The following is a 21,432-nucleotide window of genomic DNA, read 5'->3' on the forward strand; positions in this document are numbered from 1 at the left end:
CAATCGTACTATCAATTCATCATCAAAATGGTGTTATTGAAGTTATATCATTGGTACCTCACTTAGCATGCCGAAATAAACAAGCCGCTTTACCCCTTTTTGTTGTTACTTTCATACATACCCTGTAAGTGTGATATGTAAAAGAAGTTGGCTCAATGTAAGTTTCCTTTCTGCATTTTTTGTGGCATTTGATGAAGTAGTTTTCACCTGTATAGACGGTTGATATACCTATGTTCGATAGACATGTGAATACCTTTGATATCCTTTATCCCTTTATCAATCTCCCGTAAAGGAAAGAATCGTGATAGTTGATGTGGATAACGTGATTAACAATGGTCAATGGACACAGAATCGATGATAAGACTACCCTGTACGCTTTCGTGTATCATTTTCCTGATTGATATTGGCTAAAAGGTGTACCACATTGACGGATTCTTTTAACATCGGTAGAAAATTAATTTCACTAAACCTTTTGTTTAAGCAACTGTAAGTCAGCAGCGATTGGAATGGGTATTTATAAATGATTCCACAACCATTTTAATTATGATGTGTATTAAATTCTTTACACAATCATAAAGCATAAATGGTAAAAGTATAAGTGTGTATTCGTGTTATTATGAAAAGCTTGAGTATTTACTCGTGTCGCGTTATGGAGGACTCGTATGTCAACTTCTACAATCTTTGATAAATATACAAGGTTTCAGGAAGTCACGGTTCGGTTTTGCTAAGTGTTCAAAACACAATGTTAACATGTACATTTAATATCCTGGCAGCTGTTATAGATAGAGAAAAGAGTTTTATATATTTACGGCATTGCAACAAGTACATAATTATGTACATCAGCATTTTGATAGGGTTAACCAGAGTTGAGGCGCCCTGGGGTCATAACCGTTTTTCCATAACTTCAACCAAAACTAGATGCAATGTCTGAAAACTACATTGTCATTCTATTCTAGATTATACACTTAGTGGTAACACGGCTATGTTTCTTGCAGTTATATTTTACGGTAGTATTTGAAATCCATATTTTCATACGATATGGATTTTGGTAATTGCTATTGTGCCCCTATACTTGATACTACACACGTGTAATAACATGCACTAGATCCTAAATAGAAATCTTGGTATCTCTTCATTAATCACATGTTTTGACTGCACATGGTTGACACAATAAGTGAGGTCGCTGAATATAGTTTTGGTCGTATTGTAGTTTACAGTTTTATGTATTAACCAAAACCCCTGTACAGTACACCTGATGACTTTTCTCCTGGTATATCACGTAATACAGAGTAGTTACCCTTGTTTCGACATCGATCACAGTTTGATTTCCATCGCAATTTTATCATTTGTGACACTTCGTTGCCGTATAATTCGGTGCAATTCTTGACATTAAGTGAGAAATAGTTGTTCCATTCACATTGCCGAAGCAACTACAATGGGTAAAGACATTACTATAAATATATCTGGATTAAATTTGAAACCTCGCAAGAGAGTGTTTACATTATATACTGCCGTTGATAATTACATGACGTTTTATTTCCCACATTTTAACATACAACAAAGTTTAAACAGAGATGTTATTATTGCTCATACAGACTAGAGTTTGTTGACAGGCCACCGTCAATGACAACACAGCACTGCCTTTCTCAATAGGTCTCCACACCTATGCGTTTACACCAGACACCTTTATATAAGATAGCATAGAAAGAGAGTAAACAAAATCGCCACAATTGGGCACTTCTGACGCTCTAAGGTAAACTTTATATAGTTTGATGGAAGGGGTATTGTTAATAGTACTCATTGTAGATTCAATTTCAATCTTTTTTTCAGAAGATGATTGTTAAGTGATGGAAGAGATGCCCTATAAGGTGGTTTATTTAGAATGTCTGTGGATGTAAAATGATTGTTATTTATCACACTTGATATTATGTGTTTGTCAGGTTTGTTAAAATGTAATTAAAATAAACTTTTACTGTTACAAAACAGGATGCATTGTTATATACATGCTATTTCAAGCAACTTTAATTACAGAACGTATATCCTTTTAGTTTTACTTTGCAGTGAATGACCAAGACAATGGAATACGTGATATGCAAAAGACCTATGAGATGATATTGTAGGCGGAATGATCTTTAGTGTAGCATTGGGACGACATGTCTAAATGCTTTCTTATTGGACTGTCATCGACTGTCAAGAGACAGAGCTCACCAGGTACATGCATGTCAATTCAATTAAAGTTGAAATTCTATATGATTGAAATTATGTGTGATGAAGAATGTCCAATAAAATTATTCTCTATACAAGGACACCAATCTATCGTAAATTTATGAAGAACCAATGGAATTTGTTTTTGAACCTTAAACAACATGCTATAAGATTCTACTCACTTTATATATCTTAATTATTTCCAATATGATATATGATTAAAAATATAAACATAAGCGTTATTATTAAAACAAAATACTCAATTGTTGTTTTCCATCTCAATTACATGTTTTGAAACTTGTAATTCTGTTCGTTGTTAAGGAAAAACAATACGGAACAGATATACCAAATAGTATACAACACCGTATAATCCTACCCTAACATTGTTATACTGGTTTCAGCTTTAAATTAGATAGGAACCAGTCTACTTAGGACATATTAAATAATTTTTATATCTGCAGAAAATATATTTGTATAAATTATGTTCTGTTATAAGTTTCATATATCGTACTTAACTTACACACCGAATAGCATCCAAACTAAAATTTGATTTAGTTATTTGTTTTTATGTTATACCATAATGAAGGGTATGTAAGCTCAATCGTCCATTGTTCGTAATTGCAATAAATACTTGTCAATGTGGTTCACACTTCCATTCATAGAGTATGCTTCCCTAGACAGTAAGAGTTATTCCCCCTATATGGGCAAAAGTCAATGAGTGTATGGCTAGTTTCAAAATACACTTATAATGAATTCTATTGGGTTTTTTTATCATAGAATTCTAGACTGTCGTGCTATATGCTTGGTGTAGGCTAGATATTATGTATACATTATTTTTTATTTTTAAGTCTAAAACAATAGTTATACAATGTATATTATAAACAACAATTGCCATGTTCATCGTGTCTATTTTCACCTTCTAATGAATTTAAATGTAACAAGTCCTCAGATAACCGATACTTTTCTGTTGATTCCATTTGTTTGTTTGCTTGCTTACGTGTTACTGTTCATCGAGAGCTACGGTCATTTAAGGACAAACTAACTTATCTTTGGAATATAAAAACCTAGATGGTTAGCATTAAAACTTCGAGTTGAAAACCAGAATCACACGACTAAAAAACTTTATTTTTAATTTTATTTTTAATTAGATTTTCCTACAAGTGTTAATAGTCATAATGGTAAAAATATATGTATTTATCAACAAAAGAATAAATTTCAAAATCATACACTAAAACACGATTTAGAATTATCAATCAGGCGGGGGATGTTTACATTATATAGCGTCATGTCATGCATAGAACTTATCGAATAAGCCTTAGCTATATCCTTTATATATCGGAAAAGTAAACATGTCGGAGACATTGAAATATATATCTCGAATATATCTAAAATTCGCACAATGTACACATGTAATTAATTATTCCCAACTGTGAGAGAAGAATCACATGCATGACATGTCTCCCCTCTCAGCATGAGTAAGAGAGGTATGTACAATCCGAAGCCGAGAGAGGACTCTTCCTTTCTACTATTGGTATGTGGCAGTTTGTTTGTGTTGCAATACGTACAGTATCATCGACACCGTATTTCCCTTTTAGCCACATGGCCGTGAATCCATAAAAATGGTGGTTTTTTTACTACAAATTCAAAATATTGTTATATGATCATAAACTTGGATTGGTGAAGACATGGAACTGTGCTCTTCGATGTGGTCAAGAGCCAGATCGATAGCATATGTTTTCGTAGAGACAATAGAGACATAATATGGAGGTCGAATGGATGAATAATATCAGATGACCTGTGCAGCTTGCTGCAGCAACTTTCTTCATTTAGTTGTCTAGGGACAGTTCATTAGGTTTTACGTGAGATTGTTCACTGTTGTTGATCGAAAAGTTTCAAGTGCAAGATGTGTAATACCTGATTCTGGATAAGGTAATTTCAAATTATGTTGAATCCAAGTGGGTTTTTTTTCAATTTACGCCAATTTCAAATGAAAAATGAAATAATATTAATCTAACTTAAGTCGCTTTAATCCATCTAAGATACGTTGAACTGCACTTTTGTTTGCTAATGTTTAAGGTTTGTCCGCGCTTGCAAACTATGGTATTTTATCACGATTTCGACTTTGAGTTAATTTTCCTACAACGCCAAAGTACGTATCTAGAACTTCTCATAATAGCCATATGCCAAGTATAAGTATAAGAGTACCAGTTTTCTAGATTTGGCATTCAATTGACAAAGGAAAGTTTTGTTTTGTGTCATCGCCCTTTCTTGTTCACAAAATGACGTATGTGTGTCATGTGCTCAGCATGAATAATTCACTGTCATACATGAATGTATGTATGTGTTAAACTTGTTGGATGTCAAGTACGATATCTTAAAATAGTAAAACTGAACATGTCGTCCATCAAATATCGGGAATTCCCATCTTAAAAATCAATTGTTCGTTAACTTTTCATGGGAGCGGTACTTTGATTAAAATCAAATATGACTGCATATCAGTTCTGTAAGTAAGCCGTAGGGAGTGCATGCGTGGTACGATGGTTAGGCAAATAAACGTATTTCACTGCATGAGTCAGTGTTTTCGGGTTAAGTGAAACTTGTGGTTACAATGATATCGTAAATATAATAATTGGTATGGAGTTAATGTTATTTCATCGTTTGTAATTTATAAAGGTCTATACGTGATCAAGTGTGAATTTACACCTGCTCATAATTTAAGTCTATGATTGAAAAGTGTACCGTCACAAAGGTGATGAGTACTTTTATTGCATCATAAACACTTGAACTTAACATATTCCCGTGATTTTTACCAAATAAATATCATCTCATTGTCGTCTACACACTTGAGAATGAAGCACACACTCGTGTTGAATGTACCATTTGCACTTATCGTTTGCCATGTACATTTTAAGTGTTTGTCTATAATTTGAAAAGATGTGAAACAGGGAAATAAAGTAGATTTTTAATATCTGCATGGCGAGATACTGTCAGTAATAAAGGACTGGAAAAAAGATAGAAGGAAGAAATAAAATTTATATATAGATACGGAACACTTTGTTGATAGAAATGAAAAGAAAATTACCCGGCACACGAGTTCATTGTATTGTTCTTCCTTAATAACTGTCTTTGACGAGAATGTTTACAAGATGATATACTGGGCACATGATATGTGTTTCGGTTTCTGAAAGATATTAGTCATAAACACGAAATGTAACCACCTGTTTCATGTCTTAAAGAATTTCGCAATAGTCAGTGAGAAAAATAAAGCTATTGTAATAATACCATTACATCATATACAAATGTACGTGCACATGAACTCAAAGAAGCAGAACATATATGTTCTAAACGCATTCATATAGTTATCTACTAAAATTGTAGTCATAACCATATTTGGAGAAAACGTCCCAATACTTTAGTGTAACAGTGGCGGGTATAACAAACATTTATCTTTGTTCATGACACGAATAACCAAGAATGAAATAGTCCAAATAGTACCCAATATGCACAAATTAGTGAGTCGATTTTGTTATTCTCTGGTTGAACCAATTCTCATTCAAACTGTACAGGAAACATGATCAGACCAACAGAGACTATAATAGATATTCAAATCGGGGTCAACTCTAATTATTTCCCCGTATAGACGAATTTATTAAAGGTATAGTTAATATATGCAACTTTGTTCCTTGGTATTTGTCCCTTCTATTCACATTGAGTCACTTGTTAGGTTTCAAACGTGCCGAGAGGTAAAACCAAGATTCTGTCACAGATATTGTACAGAATAATAAGGAAGGTGTCTATAAATCTATGTTATATAAATATATACTTTGTTTATGTATTCTCGAATAATCTAATTCAAACAAATCGAGACGTGTTTAGGGACGTGAATATTTAAATGAAGAATTCAAAACATTTGCTATTTATTTATTGAAGTATTTAGCAATGATATTTGATACTCAAATACAATATTTGAAAATAGGTTAGAGTAGCATGCTGATGAACATGACATTTGAGACAACATAATTCGCCATGCATACTGATAACACGCCTGACAATATATAAACATTACTCCAGTGTCAATCATTCAATACACATTGATTCAAATATCGCACAGACAAAACTATGGGACATATACCGTATAGCCTGTAATTTGCGTAGGAATGACATTTTCGCAATTTCGTTGCGGAAGGGTGTGGCCCCGAAAATTTCGTCAGCGAAATAATCAGCTATACATAGATTTCGATTCGTTAAATCGCGAGTCTTTTACTCGCAAAAATAAGCGATTATACGGCATACCTCACCATTTCGAATTCCACAATCTTCAGCAAGAACGGATAAATCATATTGGCAGTGCACCACATGTTACTGTAAACTTTCTCATTTTAACCCAGTCAAATTTTTAACGAAATTGCGAAAATCTGAAAATTATGATTTATTCGCGCGGGTATAAACTAATGGTGGTTCAATACCGGAAGTATACATTAAAAAAAGGGTTGTACATGAATTAGCGCTTCAGAGACAGGCGATAAACTAAATACGTTTACACTATTCTGTGCAGTTTACGAAAACAATGTTTTTATAAAAAATAAAAAAAAACAGAAAGTAATATGATGACATGAATATGTGTATGGTATAAGTAGATGAACTACAGTCCCAGGTATAAATACAACATATAACAAAATAAATAAATAAAAAACATATATTAATGAAGCGATAATATACTACCAACCGGATAACATATTTCTTTGATAAAGAAATAATTATAAAGTGCAGTTATTTGGTACGACATCAGTCTTTTCTGCTACGACTACAAAAACGATTTTAAAAAGTCCGTTTCCTTATTTGGCTCGTTAAAGTCCACTATAAACAAGTACATTGACAGTTATATTACAATGTATAAGCATGTGACATAAAAAGAGGTATAACCTCTAGTTTCCGCATTGTAAATCGTATCCTCACTATTGAGGTGACAAAAGGTGGCACTGTCGTTAGGGTTCGATTCAATAATGATTCAATTTTGATGGCTGATTTTCTGAGTTTACACCAACATCAAAATATATGTACATTTCAAAATTTATAGTCTTTAAATAGGGTAAAACACTTTCAATTAGCAAACATTATTACGCATGTATAACAATATATTTAATGATAAACAACTATACAATAAGTATCCCAAGGTAAGCACCTTCAGATACTTCCTGGTTGTGTTCATGACGATACATGTATTTTAATTGTTGTGAAGTTACTTCAACCAGAAATATCAAGTTGCAATCATGTTTGAAATTATTTAAGCTTCATTTAGAAAGCGATTATCTGTAATTTTGTTCTAATGATACATAATTACCATACTTTTGAACCAATAATTTCATAGGAATGTTTTATGTGTTTAACTATTAACTGATAATAACGTAAGAAAGAAATTTCAAAATTTGACAGTCAGTGACAGCCATAGTTAACGAACTGAAATGAAAGAATACTGAGATTCAAGCACGGCATGAAGACAGATTCATTAAAATGGACTTCTAAAAAGTGTAATGCATGGTAAATAATGAAATGATCAGTATAATTTTGTTACGTGTGTTGACAATACCATTATCAAATAGACATTTCGATATTATATTACATGAAACTATGAACTGTTCTTTTACAGATCGTCAACATATCTATTCCAGTCTATTTCCATACCAAGCATCACAGTTACCATTGCTGGGAAGTATTGACATATTGTAAACTTGATACAATGCATACTTGGTTTAGCTTCTATGACTTCTCTGCCTGATGTAGTTACATGACCTGAGAGAGATCCACCACCTAGATAGGGATACATCCTCTTGTCCAAGCTCTCTCAGCGCGAGCTCCTTCGCCCTATTCAGCTGTGCAGTCGTCACTGTTTTTAACCATCCATCTAGTTTCAATTTTATCCTTTCGTATTCAGTCTTTGGCTCTTCCTGGTTATTCGTAGCTTCTTTCTTGATCGGCTCCGGCTTTGCTGGAGTGCTGTTTTCTTTTTTTGTTGATGTTAACGCTAGCAGTTCTTTCTCTTTGTTGGCAGACGCCCACTGTCCCGGATCAGTGAACCGTGGCCTAATATCATGCACAGCTTTTACAAGGATACTCTCGGTGGAAATTCCGTGTCTACCGCGCTGGAAAATACTTCCTAATTTCACAAGTGAATCTCCCTGTCGAACATGTATAAGATTTACGGAAGACGCGTGTTTTTCGTGATACTGAAGAAATTCCTCGGGATTTGCTTTGATATACTTTAGGTATATCAACAGGAGTTGGTAATCCACACGAATGTCTTCTTCGTCATCGCCTTTTTTCTTGGATGTCGATTTCGAATTTTTCTTGCTTTTGTTATTATTTGATTGTTGATCCTCAAAACTTACTACAGATGTTGAATGTTCCTCTGTGCTACACTCCAGTTCATATAGATCTAATAACCCTAGTACCTTCGGTGGAGGCATTTTTCTAGCCTTGTCCCTTTCTATCCGATCTCGATTTCTTTGCTGCAACAGTTGCATGAATTGTCGCTTCTTGGCACCAGCAGGTGAAACCTCTTCCACTTCAAACCCGGCATCCTTTAGAACCTTATCATGGCAGTTAAAGAAACTTTTCTTTGGAAGAGAATGTTCTAGATCTTCTTTTGTTATTTTGAAGGATCTTCTGGTTTCCATGCCCCTTCGGGGTGAGTTCGACATGTTTGTATTAGCTGTTGATGGACGTTGTGAACGCGATGCGGATGAACGACTCACACAGTTCCGTACGGAATGTTCATATCGTCCTGGAGTTCTTGGTGTGATAGAAGATTTAGGTCTAACGTGATTTCCAAACAAACATTTACTTTTTGAGACTGACGAGCAAGACCTTGGTCTCAGGCGAGATTGCACAAAAGGATTGCCATTGGGTGTACTAGTCCTTAATATCTCGGTATCATCTAACACGATCTCATCAAAAGTTATTTCGCGGCGAAGTGTGTCTTTCCTTGTGACATCTGTACCGTCATATATTTCCTTTTCTTCCTTTATAACATTTAACGATGAATCTTTGCGAATAATCGATTTCGCGTGACACGAATCGGAAGATGTTGTAGTCCGTTTTTTATCACATGCATATTCGTCTATGTCCGTTTCTTTGTCAGTAACAACAGGAGCGCGAGATTCCTGACAGAGGTCTAGTCTCAAATCAACATCGATTTTCAACTGTTTCCTCTCGTCTTCCTGTTCTATTGTTTCACGACCATCACATACAGCCACCTTGCTTCCGTCATCTAAATTAGATGAAACGTGAACAGTGGTTACATTAGAATCAGGCTTCTCCGTAAACACATTATGATCACTGCGGTTGTGCTCGAATAATGTCCCGGTGGCCCTAACAACATGATCACTGTCTTTCGCTTTCCTTTTTTCACCACTTGATATTCGGTTGTTGTTCTTGGGTTTATTGAAATGGTTGTTTCTAACCTCTGAATTTTCTTTGTCCGCCACCATTGTTGAAACCTATGTTTTTCTTTTCAAGAGAAAGTTTGTGCAAATATCTAAACAAATGTTCTTTTGTCAATATATATACTTTAAAAATTAAAGCAATATTGGTAAGATAATCACCTTTCCTTTTCAATGTTCATGTAAGCTTCTAAAAGCCCGGTGTATATGATCGTAAAGAAATTCGACGTGTGACAAAATTAACTAGCACCATGAAGTACCTCGTAGGTATTTACCTATTATGAGTAGGAATTTAAAAAAAAAATTAGTTATAACTGGCTGAACACTAATCCAGTGAAAACGTCTATGTCCTTGAATAAACTGACAATGTGTTTGTTGTATTTCCGCACCACTTCACTCCAACAAAGGTTACGGTCATCATGTTGTTTCATTAGTTATGTTCCTTGTGTATGGTTGCCTCCAACCAAACTCAAACGCTGGCCGATCGACGTACCGATCCTGGGTGTACGGGTGGGGTGTGTTTTTTCCCGATAAGGTACCAATTGGCTTAATGTAAATATATATTGTTAAGGACTGTCTGTCTCCTGGTGTGGTCGAGTGTGATCCGCCTGGAGCCCTAAAAGAACGAGACTGACCTAAGTGACTATTTAACAAGAACAACACGAGATAAAATCAAAGCAAAACGCATGTATTATACATGTTTGCCTTTGTAAGTGTTTGTATTGAAATAACATTGTATTGCTTCTCTAATATTAGGCGTACGGTTCACTAGTAACAAGGGCATTACAATACACAATGTAATGAGTAGATATTGTCAGATTCAATGAATTTGGAAGCATTAAACGAAATAGTACAGAATGGTAAGGCAATATAGTTTCATTTGGACAAACCATGACTAGGATTCAGTACTACCGAGTATGGGAGATATATGTAGCTATACATAAGTATGTAGCTTGAATAAAAAAAACTATTTTAGTACAAAATCCGTATAAAATTCAGTTATTTTGCTTGTGTCATATTGCTGCATTATTTTGTCACTAGTGTCCTAGAGTGATAGCCATTGACTGTGCCAGGCATGAAAGCATTAATTAGCATTAATATTTCTTGAGTTACATTAAATTTAATATAATAAATGAAGATCACACTGCACCGATAGAAGAATGATTTGAAATGGATTTTTTGTTACTTTAATGTGTGTTTTTGAGGGATCTTTGCTAAAATTATATTTACAAAAATGGTGAATAAATGTTCAACCTACTTAAAACAGGAACAGTGCGTCGCCAGTCTACTACATAATTAAAGTCAATCAATCAAGTACATATATATATATATATATATATATATCACTAGTCACTAGCTACTCCTGTGGTCAGCACCTTTATATTTCTTCTAGACAAATACTTGATAAATTCGGATCTGATCTGTTACCTATAGAGAGATCCGTATCAGGATATGGAATGTGTCTTTATTCTGATAAGTAGAATAGAGTCAAGCTATGTAAACTAATCTAGATATGTGACACAGATAAATATTAGAGAAGTGACTGATAGCTATCTAAATTCTTCCGCAAGTGTTTATATGGTAATGTTACAGGGCTTTATAGTACAAAGCAAACGTATGGACATAACCATCAATTATGTAGTTTAAAGTCCCACAATTATACATTTTCATGTTTTCATGTAACAGATACCAGAAAAACAGAAAATAAGTATTCATTGCGGAATTTAAATCCATTATTTACCATATCCATTTTTTACATTACGATCAAGTGTATCGCAGGAAAGACCTGTTCAAGGATGTTTCCATTTTTAAGTGTGTGGCAAATCATTTAAGTACAAGATTGAATTATAATCGTAAGGTTGATGCTTCAATACGTTTGCGGTGGTGGTGTTGATTGCTAGTAGTACTTCTACAGGTTAAAACACTAATTGGAAATCTTTGATGTTGGGTAACTTTGTAGACAAGGTTATTTTGAAAACAAACAGACTAGATATGAAGGCAAGAATAATAACAATAAAGAAAACAAAATTGCTTTAATTTAAATTTAAGTTCAAATACTGGTGTTTTGTATTTCTAGTGTGTTTGCAAAATCTGATGACAGAATACCTATGGCGAAAACAAATCATTAATTACTTAAGTATTGATGCCACTATTTTTTTAATTTTTATCGGGGTATGAAACAATATTGTTTGCAAACTGTGTGAATCCGCGTCCGCTACGCGGATTCTCACAAAAGTTTGCAAACATTTTTTTCATAACCCGATAGAATTATACAATAGTGACATCATTGCTTATAATTAATTTTATAATCTATTAAATTAAGTATAAAGTATGTTTAAATGTACCATTCTAATGATTTTCAAGGGATTGTTTTTCCGAATCAATAAATACGCAATCTATTGTGACGTCGGGGCTTCGCGCCATTCCCAGATTTTGTTTCATAGTGGTATGCAAAAGAGAGTATTGGCCAATCAGGAAGCCAGATTTCGTATAAAAAAAAAAAAAAAAAAAGAATAATTATAAACCTGTGAAGCAATGATTTGTTCCTGTGCCAACCAATGTAAAAACAGGAATCACAATTTAGGGTTAACTTACACCAAATTCCAAAGCTAACAACGAAACAGCAAGATAAGACCTACAGAGATCGTGGCACTCTACAAACCATCATTAGCAGAATAAAACTTAGTCTCTCTCATAAAATTATTATTGAATTGTTATATGAATTGGTCGGTTAATAGTTGTTACACGATTATGTAGTTTGATATTGTGAATACATTTTCTGTTGTTGCTTTTATGATATCTCGGAGTTGTAACAGAAATACCAATGTAACGTATAGCGTTAGGATCCTGGTAACCGCTAAGTCTATTATCAATTAGTTTCAAAACATGAGTAGATGATATAGGTTTGTGACTTCTAAGTAGTATAATTTTTATTTACCAATGCGATGCATTTTAACATACAAATTACCTTGTTGAAACTACGAATAGATCCTCTTCAGTTCCAATTATCTATTCCAATGTAGACTAGGTGGACACTTTATGGCTCTGCAACTAAAATGTAAGTAATATGTTTGTTTTCAATGATTCATGTTACGCAAATTCATCTATAAAACAGAGATAAAAAGATATATGACAACATGTAGTCATAAGCAGTGTTTCAAATCAATGGCACATGTATGATAACCACTTATCCATGCCTGAGATAAGAGTTATAACAAACTCCAACATTGGTGTTTTTAAGTGTTCTGTTTATAAATTATTCGTTCTTTTCCGATTTAAATGTTTTGCATAGTTCTTATGACTATGGTTTTCAGAGTGAATATCTGATAAATTAAATGAACAAATACCCCCAATAATAGTTTCATGGCTAATTTTAAGTGGCCGAGACATTATAAAATAAAACATATCCTTGACTTACCGTGATTCGAACTTCATGTATTTGAAAGTCAAACGTTATGTTTACGCAACCACTTTCTTAGTAATAATAACAGTATCGTATCGTAGGGTTATTCTACAGTGGCAACGCAATATTAAGAATGCCTCGTTATGTAACAGAACTAAGCACAGTCTTAAAGATAACAATGTGTGTGTATTCTCAGTAATAAACTATTCATCTTAAAACTAGTAAATATTGTCAATGTTGACACGAGAGTTGGATTTGTATAGCCGGTGTCGTAATATCCGGATTATCGGGACGAATATACCCCGGACACAATGGTCAGTACTGATAAAACTAGAGTGTTGGTTTAACTCATTAAGTCGGGTCATTCTGTAAAGGTCACACTAAGGTATGTCTATAAAATAAAACCTTTATATCACGATTAGTTTCGTCCCCCATAAATCAATGTAGACCGTCAGATACTTTTTAGATAAGGTTATTATATATATTATACTATACTAGTGTTCATCATAACACTACAAAGACGAATAGTCAGTGCACAAACAATGAAAGCTTATATTATTACATATTAAGTTTTACCAAAAGTTATTTTTCATTAACGCATTTGAATATAGAAGTATATTTACGATACTTGTAATGGATATTTTGCACACAAATTATCCATTCATATGATAAAATATCATTACATGGGTATTACTCTGTCAACCTCGTTCATCATAAATATATTAATATTTCCGGTGTGTAAAGACTGATGCGCTTCAAACACCGACATAGCTACAATTCTTTTTTACGATTTATTAAAATATCGTTTATTTCAAAAGAAAAAAACAGCAAAATATAAATAACTAATATCTACTCTATATATATACGAATTTGTTGTTTCAATATATGAGTTAATTGATTTTCTTTATAATCTTGTTCTTAGTTAGTTTTCTTCTACTTACCTATATTCAGCAAATTTGTCCCGAGTTTTCCAGTGAAAAAAAGTTAAAATCCGCAACAACTCCAGCTCGGGTAGTATAGACCTATCATAATGAAATCAGCGCCGTAAGTACCTCGGGTACTAGTTAGGGTGGGGAGAGAATAAACAATGACCTTAAACATTAGCTCTGACTCGTTCACCTGTCACTTATATACACAACAAATAGCGGTGGGACATTTAAATAAATTTAAGGATGGATCGAGTTCAGAAATTGACACCTCCTATTAAAATGCCCCTTTATTAGAATACCTTTGAGGCGGTATATGCCAGATTAATGCATGCCTTGTTTCCCATTAAATATGTTCAATTATTTCACATTACTATACCTACACTTGCAATGGATCGTTATAATATCTAGAAACGATTCGTGTAAACAGACTCCTCAATACATTAGTATCTAATATATATTTTTCATATCGAAGGTCAAGCCAGTTTAAGTATTTGCGTTGTACTTTATCATAAACAAACACAAATATGTATTAACCGGGTATGTAATGTGTATTTGTAAGTAATATTGTAATGTTACTTAATGTGTTGATTACCGCGTTAATTTTGGTGAAGTAGGTTCTTGGTTCTATCCCCTGGTCGAGACACACCAAAGTCCATAAAAGTGGTAGTTTCTACTACTGCTTAGCGCTCAGCATACCGGGAGTAGAACGACTGGTTCGCCCGTAGTCAGTATTATGTGACCTGGTGGAGTTTTCATTTCATTTCAGAATATTTTATTGTAGTATTACAATTGGGATTGGGCAACAGGCTATGCCTATATTAGCCATCTCCCCGGTAGCTACATGAATAACAGTACAATACATAAAATCCATCAATAGAAATATCATATCGTTAACAGAAATTACAAATAATTCAGGAGAATCTCATAAGCTTAAAATAAAGCATAAGAAATAATTGTCAGATAAGTATCACAATTTTTACAATATGATAAAGATGCTCCACTACCAACAAGGAATAAATGAATTTCATTATTTGAGCAATAATTAGCATTTACTCATGTTAATATATATCTATTGAAGTAATTTACAATACATTTGGTGAATGTGTTCCATATAGGGCACAGTGGCATGGACATTTCTCGGGATGTAATAGATTATTTTATATTTTTATTTAGAAGTAGAAAAGAAGTTAAGACTTTCTGCAGAAAACATCAATTCGTTTGCTCATGTATTTGATGGAGAGAAAATAGCATTCGTTGGTGGAAAAGCATATTTAATAAATGTTCACAATATCTTAATGAATACAATTGAAATGCTCTCAGTGTCAATGACATCTCATACAAAACTGGTATCTCTAATGTATTCATATACAATTTTCAATAATTTATCATTTGAATTAAAATAATGTCAATTATATCCATAGAGGTAAGTGTCGATAGAATGAGGAATGTTGATATCTAGTGCAAGAATAGAATTACACAAGCGATTTCTTTGATTATTTTAGAGAGGGCAATAAAGGAAATAATGATAAGAATCTTCAATTGGAAAACCACACAGGCAGGCAGGACTGTCGGTTAATTGAGTGTTAAATAAATCAGAGTTTAGATTACTAGCGGAATTTCTTAATTGGCACAATGTAATACTTTTGCCTCTCGCCAGAATATTTAAATGCTTCCGAATATATTGGAAAATTATCGGTAATACCAGATTGTAAACATTCCTTTTTATTGCACGTATGGATGACATAGAGGGAAACGGACAGGACGGAGAGTTCCATTCTGACATTAAAGACGGATAAAAGCTATGATTGTATATTTGAGTTCTGGAGGTTGGAATATTAAACAATCTAGTATGGCGAAAAGTATAGGCAGTACTGGTGTTAATGAATGGTTGTAGTCGGTCTTTTATATGGTTGGGACAGTTATTGTTGAAAATATTATAAAAAGTGATATTTTGATGAAGATGTCTTCTCTTAATGAGAGGTACAATACCAATTTCATTATATAATATATTATGACTAGTCCCCTTTCTTAAACCTGTAATTATACGTATTGCTTCAAGCTGGATTGACTCCAAGAGGTCACATTCTGCCTGGGTACAATTTGATCACACGATACTAGCATATTCAAGAATAGGTCGGATAAAAGAAGTATATACAGTTGTTAAAGACTTTCTATCTATTTTGTATTTTAACATTCGGAGTATATTTATCTTTTTATATGCTTTTTCATAAATGAAATTGACATGATTCGACCAATTAGCCATAGAATTAAAGAAGAGACCAAGATGTTTGTGGTTAGTTACATTCACTATCGTACGGTTATTAAAGACTAGGTCAGGATGTAAAGCCTGGGAGTCAGTCCGCCTTGAAAATAGAAGAGCTACTCGTTTATCTGGATTAAAAGCAATTCCCCAAGCGTTTGCCCACAAAGTTTTTCTAAGATCAGAATTTAAGATATTTGCAGATTCATGTCCGTCTCCCTATATAAGTGTACATAATGATGTGTCATCATCAAATAGTTTTACGTTAGAATTTAAAATTTCACTAATATCATTTATGTATAAAAGAAAGAGATAGGGACCTAACACTGAACCTTGTAGTACACCTGCCTGAATGGTTTTCCAAGAAGATCTGAATCCATCAACGACCACTCTCTGCATCCTATTACATAAGTACGATGAAAAACACTTAATCATGTTTCCGCTAATACCATTTTTTAAAATTTATATAAGACCATCATGCCAAACGCGGTCAAATGCTTTACTAATATCACAGAAAACCATTCTTACTTCTTTACCCTTATCCATATGTTTAACAATTGTATCATATATATTCAATAATTGAAAAGTAGTTGTAAAAACCCAGATTGACTTTTGGAAATAATATTATTCTCTGAAAGAAAATTAAACATGTATTTGAAAACAATCTTTTCTAGTATTTTACTAAAAATAGAGGTTACAGAGATTGGTCGAAAATTTGATGGATCAGATCGTAGACCTTTGCCTTTATAAATGGGAGTGACATTGGAATGTTTCCATACATTTGGAAGAGTACCGGTAGAAATAGACTTGTTAAATATGATGTGAAGTGGTTTAATTAGCGAATTAGATACATTTTTAATAAATTTGGGGGGAATAGTATCCGGGCCAGCTGGTTTATTAACGTTGAGGAGATGTAACTGGTCTTTAATATCTTGTTCAGTGATATTAATATTAGAGAAGAGATGTTGAGGTTGGGGACAGTTAGGGGGTAAATCATCAGCATTCTTATTGGAGACAGATATAGAAGTGAAATAATTGTTAAAAGATTAAGCTTTATCAATAGGATGTAAGTTTAACTCCCCATTTATGACCAATGGGGCATCAGTTTCATTTTTTGATTTTAGATTCATAACTGATTTGGCGATACGCCACCATTTACCAGGAGGGATAGACTTATCAACTAAGGATGATTGGAGTTTACAAAGGTACTTTTCTTTTGCCTCTCGGATAGAAGAAATGGTTCTAAACTTGTTCCAAGAGGCAGGGGTATTGGTTAATTTAGCTTTAGAATGCTGACGATTTCTCTGTCGTATTTTTACTCTAATGTCATTCGTCATCCAAATTTTATCATTGGGCCTAGTAATAGTTACAGGTTTTTTTGGGAACATATTGGACAATAGCTGAAAGAATTGTATCAGTGAGAATATCATTCATGTTATTAATATCACCTTTGTAAGCGTTCATTCCAATCGATAGAATTAAGAAAGTTGTAAGACCCATCATAGTCTGTGTTATTAAAGTATAAAAGAGTTTTTTTAAAAGCATGCTTCTTCAGAGATTTGAAATTTAGCTCCAAAGTTATTGGACAGTGATCACTACAGGACGGACTATGCACTAAGGTATAAGAAACAAGATTAGTATTATTAGTTATGATAACATTTATTAATTTTGAAGACAAAGAAGTAATTCTAGTGGGTTCCGAGACGGTATTTTCTAATCCATATTTTAATAGAATTCTATGAAAGTGAGAATTTGGATTCAGATTAATCATATCTTGATTTATATCGCCCACTAGTATAACGTCTCTTTGTAAATCAACTACATTGTTGAGATTATTATCAAGAATATCCCAATAATTCACTAATGAGTTAGGGGGCCTATAGATACATCCAATGAGAATAGACTTGTTATTAGTAGATATTTCAGTCCAAATGTGTTCAAGATTGTTCGACTCAAGGTCCGGTCTGCGTTTAATATTAATGTTATTTTTAGCATAAATAAGCACACCACCCCCATTATTATCGCGATCTTTCCTAAACATATTGTCAAAATTTTCCAAGGAAATATTACAATCAGGTATAGAATCATGTAAATGTGTTTCAGATATACAGAGTATATCATAATCAGAGAATTCTGCTTCCAGAGTGTCAAGTATATTACGTAAAGAGCAAATATTGATGTGGCATAAAGATAAGTTTTCTAACTGAGTATTGTATTGTGGACCGGAATTCGGGTGAATATCACCACAAATAGATAAAATGTGATATTTGTATAATTGGAAATTAATATTTTTGAAAAAAGGACAGAAATACACCAGAGAACCAGTCTGATAAAAAGTCAATCACTGTTCCCACCCTATCTGAGCAATATAATTTATCAACCATTGTCAAAAATCATCATAGTAAATAAAGAGATGTAATTGTGGAGGAAGTAAAACATGAGTGATAATTACCTAAACCTTAAGATATGGAGACTTATCTTGGCTATATTTGAGGATTAGATAGTATGTATGACTGTTCATATTCTGAGATACATGTTGATAATTTGAAGCTAAATATTTTAACAAAAAAGATATTAGAAAATGAATCATTAAGCAAAACGCTTCAAATTCTTCCGTTGTTGACATTCTAAATACATATTTTTTTCATATTCTGGTGGAGTTCATTGTTTGGTGTCTTCTACGGCACGCTTCAGTGATATAGCACTATAAAAAGGACAAGAGTTTAATTCTACAAGGAGACACAACACGAACATACCGCAGTCTCCCAAAACACGCACCTCGCAATTCACACATGCTACACACTGAATGCGTAGAACGCCGTTCTTGTGTGACCCTGGCTGTTAGTAGGACGTTAACCAAACAAACAAACATTTAGGTGAAATGATATAGATCAACGATATCACGAATGGGCGTAGCCATAATACATGTCACCCATTTGTATATATAAACAATGGATAAAAAATAAAAACCAATCAAATCTAAACGCCATTATCATGCCTAGGAAAACTTTGGATATTACTCCTAGTCCGAAACATTGTCAAAACATATGCAGATGTCGATTGGATCACGTGACTATATGTTTCTAGAAGTTATAAACACACCTGTCAAAACTACTCCAAATAAGTAAATAAAACAAAAAATAAGCAACGTTTTTCATTATTAGTTTTAATTATTCATGAAGACAAAATTCAAAAATTCAAAATGTACAACGATATATAACTATAAAATTCTGAAAACAAAAAGTATTCAACAACATGTTAAAATCACATTTAAAGAGTTATTTTTTTATTTCTTGATATGATAATAAGCTACTGTGTTTAGATGTTATTGGTAAATAATCTCCATGCATTAATTAAAAATAATAATAAAAAACTCAAACATAGCATGAATGCTGGAAATATCATAATATTACGCCATAGTGGCATGTCGCCAGTCGAATACGTTATAAGACGACCATTCAGGTACAGTTTTGATTTTAGTTTTCTTATAGAGTACTATGTCCCGGGAAATTGCGGTATCATCCTTAAAACATAGGACTACATTAACGTCCGGAGAGAAGAACCCGCGCTAGTCCTATGTATGGGACAAACGAAAAATTGTCCTAACATATTACCTCAAGCTCTTCACCTTTAAATTGCGAGTTCGATTCCCATGTACCAGGTACTGACCACTAGTCCGTTTTTTGTTTCTTCGGGTACTTAGTTTTTCCTTCACAATCTAAACTTTACACGTCCTTAAACGACCATGGCTGTTAAAAGGACATTAAACTGATCCACCAAAACCAATCCAGAGAGTAGAATATACTTCCGATTCTGTCATATTATACTGACAGCAATCTTCAGAAGAAACAGAAACTAATTAATGTTTTGAGACCTTGGTGTTCCCCAGTTATGAGATAGAACTAGAGCTTTCCACACAGGGCAAGCGATCTCAATGAAGGGCGTACATACAAAAATAGGAAAAAATATCCTACAATATCGTCAAAGATCTAAAACGAGGTTAGAGTTACACATGATGGACTTAAATTGATAATTGCAGTTTTAGTCTTCAGTCTGAACTACCATCAAGTAAAGATACACATTGTTATATGTTTTCATACTTTTAACATGATGCTTATGCCTACTAATGCTTACTTGTATACGATTTGATAACATCACAAAAATGAGGCCTGGTTACAACATGTTGTCAAGGAATTAATGTTGGGGCCTCGCATACTACATTTGGAAATAAGTTGAATTTAATTGGGTAGATATCTACTTTCTCATATGGCGGAATAATCACACTTTGAATACACGTTAAACATTAATAATGGCATGTAAGTGTATATATAAAAACACGTTATCAATATATATATATATATCTATTTTTATCAATGCAAAATAATTTCAAACTTTATAATAATTGGTATAATAATTATCTTATAATCTTTAAATTATTGTTCTTGCTAATTTCCGCTCCTAGCACTCCCCCCATTCCCCCCCCCCCCCTTCCCCCTTTTTTGTACCCACCTTTCCCGAATTCCCTGTTTCTCGCTCTCTCTCTCTATTTCTTCAACTCTTTCTTCTTCTATGTTTGTTTGTTATTGTCACGTGCAGGTGTCTTATGTGTAAGTTTGTATAGTTGTATGAAAATGGGTGTGTACGTATATAATCTATAAGTCATGATATGAGTCTGCGCGTGTAACTTAGTCCATAAATTTATATGAGAGTTAAACTATTAATTAGTGGAGGGAATTACTCATGTATTTTAATTCATACAATTTAAGCTTTATAGCGGCCTACTCCTTTGTTGGCAATATACATGTAGTTAATTTCAAATTTATATGTCTCAATGTAAAACAAATTACATGCATAATATGTGTTAGGAACGAAAGTTGCATATTGTTTATATTGTTTATATGTTATATATATATATAACTGTCTGATAAAAATTTGGAAAAATAAAATAAATAAAAAAAAGCAAAAAAAAATGTGGGCAATAATCCACTTTCATGTTTAGAAAATAAAACAGAAACTTTACATAAAGATCGCGTGAAAGTCGTGTAACACCTGTCTCAAATTATATGACTGTTGTGTTAATATAGGGATTGGATTGCACTTTTATGTTAACCTTGCTTGTATGGAGCAATTCATCTAAGAATACATATTGATTATATTCTTAGAGGAATTGCTCCATACAAGCATAGTTAACATAAA

At 33.3% G+C, this 21,432-nt stretch overlaps 1 protein-coding gene across 1 annotated transcript; it reads right to left on the reverse strand.

The window, feature by feature from the left end:
- Positions 1 to 6,112: 6,112 nt before the first annotated feature.
- LOC138318776 (uncharacterized) lies at positions 6,113 to 14,425 on the reverse strand. The gene is made up of 3 exons (XM_069261465.1): positions 13,989 to 14,425; positions 12,613 to 12,695; positions 6,113 to 10,260 (listed from the first exon to the last, which is right to left on the reverse strand). Exon 3 carries the CDS (start codon positions 9,690 to 9,692, stop codon positions 7,956 to 7,958), a length of 1,737 nt encoding a protein of 578 aa, XP_069117566.1. The 5' UTR covers positions 9,693 to 10,260; positions 12,613 to 12,695; positions 13,989 to 14,425; the 3' UTR covers positions 6,113 to 7,955.
- Between the last annotated feature and the right edge of the window lie 7,007 nt (positions 14,426 to 21,432).

The sequence above is a fragment of the Argopecten irradians genome, chromosome 3, assembly GCF_041381155.1.
Source record: "Argopecten irradians isolate NY chromosome 3, Ai_NY, whole genome shotgun sequence".
In the NCBI taxonomy this organism is placed as follows: domain Eukaryota; kingdom Metazoa; phylum Mollusca; class Bivalvia; order Pectinida; family Pectinidae; genus Argopecten; species Argopecten irradians.

Excerpts from the sequence above, each read along its gene's own strand:
- LOC138318776 (XM_069261465.1), bottom strand. The coding sequence starts at position 9,692 with ATGGTGGCGGACAAAGAAAATTCAGAGGTTAGAAACAACCATTTCAAT.